General features: G+C 40.1%; 1 protein-coding gene across 1 annotated transcript; it reads right to left on the reverse strand.

Moving 5' to 3' along the window:
* Positions 1-3679: 3679 nt before the first annotated feature.
* Positions 3680-5061, reverse strand: LOC149838840 (uncharacterized). Its single transcript, XM_090008333.1, has 2 exons — positions 4980-5061; positions 3680-4473 (listed from the first exon to the last, which is right to left on the reverse strand). Exons 1-2 carry the CDS (start codon positions 5059-5061, stop codon positions 3680-3682), a joined length of 876 nt encoding a protein of 291 aa, XP_089864459.1.
* Between the last annotated feature and the right edge of the window lie 939 nt (positions 5062-6000).

Here is a 6000-nt window from a genome sequence, read left to right on the forward strand (position 1 = left end):
TAAATACACACATGTCATGACTTATATGTTTTCTGCACAGGTTTCTCAAGAATTATATCTAAGCAATAAACTTTATCTTTATGCTTTTAATTTTCTTTTTCTTTTTCTTTGTCAATTTTTTAATTTTTTCATACTTTTTTTTTCTTTTTGTTGAGCACTATATCAAATTTTTAGTTTTCGTGACCCGTGTAACAAGCTTTGGGTGAGTGACTCTCAAGCTAGATGACCTTAAGGCACTAGATACAAATTATCCCTTGAATTTAATTACTCAAGTCACTAAACTTTTAATTTTCATAGTTTTATGTATAGCTTGCTTCTTATCATGTGCAATGTCAACATCCATTAGGCTCTCTATAAAGTCTATGTAACAGGCTTTCGGGCCGGTGACTCCCAAACCAGATAGCTTTAAGGCATCAGGTGTAAACACCCTTCAGTCTCTACTTGCTCGAACCAAATAGGCCATAGACATCAACTTAGATAAAGAAATGATTTTATTCGTTATCATTTTCAACATAGGAATCAAACACTTTAGTTTGTGTCTAAGCCCAACTACAAGGGACTATTAAGACATCAACAACTAAACACATGTTTTTTTTTTAGCTCTTATAATTTTTTTTTCAAGTTGTTCATTTGCTTAGTTTAAAAAAAATAAACTTTGTATGTTCATACTTGTGATTTCAAATAAACTCTAACATGTATCTATCATCATTTCTTTGAAATCCACATAAATAACCATATTTTTTTATATTAGTGTCAGAAAAAAAAAATTATGGGGCTTAAAAATTCTCTAAAAGTATTAGATTATGTAAAGTATTCATATAAGGTCAAACTCATTCTTTAAAAGCCTAATTATTATGATTTTTTATCAATGTGTAAGTAGACAAAAGAAATTATTATGTAAACTACACCCTCCCCCATGCTTGAATGACATTGTTCTCAGTTGCACTCCCCCATGCTTACCTGAAACTAGATGAATGCACACTATGGAATAAAAAGCATACAAGAGAAGGAGTAGAAGTTACTTGAATCGTGTTGTGAAATCTCACCAGATGTAGCATTGTACTGGCTCTGCACAGATTCCAACCTGTATCTCTGTCTGCAACTCATAAAAATTCACAAAAATGCAATGCATACATGATCTGTATTTTATATATAAGAACCAAAAAGTAAGAAAAATGCAACAACTATGAAATAACTAAAACTGACTAGTAATGATACAACATGCATACATTGTGATCTACCTCACACATCAATGAGGTCAATGACCTCACTGTCCTGACTAGTAATGACCTCTGAAATATAGGGCTCCAGTCGTTTCCCATTGACCTTGAAGGTCCCACTCGTATGAGGATCTGAAATAACAATAACACCATGTGGAAACACTTCATGTACTATGAACGGGTCATCCCATCTAGACTTCAGCTTCCCTGAAAAGAGATGGAGTCACGAATTGAAAAGCCAAACCTTCTGATCAGGCTCGAACTGTTTTCGCAAAATAGGCTGGTCATGAAAATGCTTAGTTCAAGCCTTGTAGATTTTGGCACTCTCATATGCATTGTTTCGCAACTCCTCAAGCTCACTCAACTGCAACTTGCGCTCTGCGCTAGCTTGGGCCATATCAAAATTGAACTTCTTAATCATCCTATGCTCCAACTCAATAGGGAGTTAACATGGCTTCCCAAAAACCAATCGGTAAGGGGACATGTCGATCAGAGTCTTGAAAGAGTCCTATATGCCCATAATGCATCATCTAGGTGTTGGAACTGGTCCTTTCGGTCTGGTCGGACTAGCTTTTCAAGAATCTATTTGATCTTCCTGTTGGAGACCTCGACCTGGTCACTCGTCTGCGGATGGTATAATGTAGCAATCCGATGATGTACAAAGTACTTCCTCAGTAAGGAAGCAATGTGCACATTCTTGAAGTGCTTACCTTCATCACTAAATATAGCTCTCGGGACACCGAACTTACTAAAGATATGTTTGATAAATCAAAGCACTTCATTATGATCATTGGTTCGTGTAGCCACAGTCTCGACCCATTTAGACATATAATCGATCACCACTAAAATATAGACATAACCAAGCGAAGGCGAAAAGGGACCCATAAAATTGATGCCCCAAACATAAAAAATCTCTACAACAAGAATGGGGAGAAGGGGCATCATATCACGCTTGGAAAATACTCCCTGTCTGCTGACAGCATAAACATCTCATACAGAAATCATGAGCATTTATATGCAGTGTCGTCCACCAAAATTCAGACTGGAGGACCTTTGCAACGGTCTTCTTACTAGAAAAGTGGCCTCCACAGGCCAAGAAATCATAAAATCTCATAATGGACGTGAACTCCTCCTCGAAGATGTACCTTCGAATCATCTAGTCGGGACAACCGAAATAACTCTAGATCCTCCCAGAAATAATGTTTCACCTGTGCCATAAAACGACCTCTCTCATTCTTTTTCCAATATGCAAGAAACTTTCCAATCATCAAGTAGTTGATGATGCCCAAAAACCAAGGTAGACACTTGACATGAAGAAGTGCTCATTCGGGAAGGAATCATCAATCTATCTCTGATCAGTGAATGTCTCCATAGTCAGTCTGAATAGATGGTCTGTTACAAGATTCTCACATCCGCTCTTAACTCAAATCTCGAGATCAAATTCTTGTAGCAAAAGTCCTCCTTAAGAGATAAGAATGCCTTCAGACAAGCATCATCAAAATGAAACGGTTGATCCTTCAAGAGCAGGTTACATAACAGTATAGAAATTTTGCTAAAATCTTTAATGAACTGCCTATAGAAACTTGCACGCCCTAAGAATGATCGCACATGCCGCACTGAGGTTAGTGGAGATAATTTAGCAATGGACTCCACTTTGGCCTTATCGACCTCATTCCTTTTCTCAAACACAATATGTCTAAGAACAATCTCTTGTTGAACCATGAAATGACTCTTCTCCCAGCTGAACACAAGATTTGTCTCCATGCATCATTTTAGCACTCTCTAACTTTTGGAGACAATCATCTAACGAAGAGACATACACCAAAAAGTCATCCACGAATATCTCAAGGATGTCATCAACCATATGAGAGAAAATTACCATCATGCATCGCTGAAATGTTGTCAGGGTATTACAGATCCCGAACAACATTCTCCTAAATGCAAAGGTGTCATTTGGGCAGATGAACGTCATCTTTTCCTAGTCCTCAAGGTGAACGGTCATATGATTATATCATGAATAATCATCAAAAAACTGGAAATAATATTATCTTATGAGTTTCTCTAAAATCTGATCAATGAACGATAATGGGAAGTGGTCCTTCTACGTGGCATTGGTCAACTTTTGTTAATCAATGCATACTCGCCACCTTGTGGTAGTCATTATGGGAACACTTTCTCCTTCATTATTGATGATAATGGTGAGCCCAGACTTTTTTGGGGACAACCTGAGTTGGGCTCACCCACTGACTATAGGAGATGGGATAGATGATCCTTGCATCCAACCACTTGACTACCTCCTTCTTCACCACCTCTTTTATGTGGGGATTTAACCTCTATTGCATCTCTCTTGAGGGCTTAGCACCCTCATCTATGATAATCTGATGCATGCAAAAGGAGGGGTCTATCCCCTTCAGATTCACCATAGATCATCCAATCGCCTCTTTATGCTTGTGTAGAACCTACAGAAGCTGGCACTCCTGAGTGTCAGTCAAGTCAGCTAAAATGATAACTGGGAGCATTCGATCCTTGCCTAAAAAGGCATACTTGAGTGAGGTCAGGAGGGGCTTTAAGTCAAGTTCGAGCAAACTCTTGATGGAAGGTCTAGCAGGCTTCTTTGCCAAATGAGGGAGGGGCTTTAACTCAAGTTTGAGCAAACTCTTGATGGAAGGTCTGGCAGGCTTCTTTGCCAAATCAGAGAGGGGCTCGAAGCACCAGGTCCAATTCAAATCACCTGAATGTCTATCAATCAATCCAAGGCTATCTTTCTCAAGTGATTTATCCTCCTCCTCCTGAGGTAGATCACTCAATGCCCATATCGGCTCTGCTTCTACCAGATCCTGAACCAAATCAACCTGAAAAGAAGCATCATCTCCTATAGGCCGCATTTTTGCATTGAAAATGTTCAACCTCATCTTCTTGTTGCTAAACGAGACATCCATTGCACCAGTATAATATTTGATGCACGCGTTGGCAGTTGCCAGAAAGAAGCGACCTAGAATAATGGGTATCTGCCTCACTTTATCCACTTCCTTCATATCCAAGATAATGAAGTCAAAAGGAAAGTAAAAATCCTTGAGCTTGACCAAAACATTCTTAAAAATCCATCGAAGGACCTTGATGGATTGATCTGCCAGTTGTAGGGTCATCAGTGTCACCTTTATCTCTTGTAACTCAAAAGCATCATAAAAGAAACTCAGCAAGACGTTCACGCTTGCCCCGAGGTCAAGCAAAGCATGCTCAACAGTAATGTCTCCTATGACGCAAAAGATAATAGAAGCCCCTAGGTCCTTGAGCTTGGGTGGAGTTTGGTGTTATAACATTGTACTCGCCTATTCAGTAAGATATATTTTTGCCGGCACGTTGGACCTCAACTTTCTTATCTGCATGCAAAGCTCTTTCAGAAACTTTGGGTATGTAGGGACTTGTTGGATGGCGTCAAGCAGGGGGAAGTTTATCTGAACATGCTTGAAAATCTCAAACATCTCCTACATTGTCATCCCCTACTTGCTGAATGACTTTGTCTTCTCTAATGCCTCAGAAAAGGGGGCTTTAGGTATATAAGATTTGGAAGGCTCAGATGAGGGAGCCATCCCGCTTTTCTAGGGCATCTCAGTAGGGACCGACTGCGCAATACTAGATCTCACACTTTCTTCTGCAGCCTCTCTCGCTCTATATCGTTTCTCTCTACTAAGGGTTATAACCGCTTGAGCTTGCTGTGATTGGCATCTGTCATGTGCAGCCCATGCATTGACTCCTTACCCCTAGGGTTAACCACCGAATGATTAGGCAACGTCTCCTTGCTTTGCCTGCTTAGCGCCTTGGTAAGTTGTCTCATCTGCATCTCTAATTTAAAAATGGACTATGTATGGAAGTTCAGGTTCGCCTTGATATCCGACAAAGCCCACAACATCTTGTCCTTGAAAGACTGACTAGAGGCAGGCTTCTGGGGTGAAGGTTGACTAAAGGAGGGTTGGGCTGAAAGGTAGATAGATCTCTGAAAACCAAGCACATAACTACCTTGCCTAGGTTGGTTCTGGGAAGGGATGGGGGATTGTTGTTGTAGATTTCTCCATGAGAAATTAGGATAGTTTCACCAATCCAAGTTATAGGTATTGAAATAAGGATTGGGCACGGGTTTAGAGAAACCTTGCGCCACCTGAGCTTGCTCCTAGACAAACTCAAGGTATTATGGCGTTATGGGGCAATCAAAGACATAGTGTGATGGGATAGCATACAACGCGCACACCTGCACAACTGGTGAGGAATTCAACAATAACTACTCCAATTTTTGGATTAGTAGGCCGACCTTGTTTTGCAACTCAAGGTATGTCCCTATCTCAAAAATCCTAGCCTTCTGCTTTTCATCATGAGCAGATACAACCCTCTTAGAATGTGAGGTTAAAGCATGGTGCATCGAATTCTCGCTAAGGGTCTCAAACAGGACCCACACTTCATCCTCACTTTCCAATATAAAAGTATCTCCATAGGTTGCATCAACCATTTGGCGATTTTTCTTGATACACCCATTGTAAAAGTACTGCATCAGTTGCCAATGAGGCACCTGGTGGTGAGGACACTTTTAGAGAAGATCTTTCATCCTCGCTCGTGTCTCATGAAACTGTTCTCTCTCAATCTAGGAAAAACTGGTGATGGCTTTTTGAAACTGGTTTGTCTTACCATTTGAAAAGTATTTCTTGAGAAACTCTCTCTGTATTTATTCCCAAGTAGTAATCTGAACTGTGTCTAAAGCCTTCAGACAGTGCTTGGCATTGTCCTTGAG

The sequence above is a fragment of the Nuphar pumila genome, chromosome 5 (genome assembly GCF_984573655.1).
Source record: "Nuphar pumila chromosome 5, dmNupPumi1.hap1.1, whole genome shotgun sequence".
Taxonomy (NCBI): domain Eukaryota; kingdom Viridiplantae; phylum Streptophyta; class Magnoliopsida; order Nymphaeales; family Nymphaeaceae; genus Nuphar; species Nuphar pumila.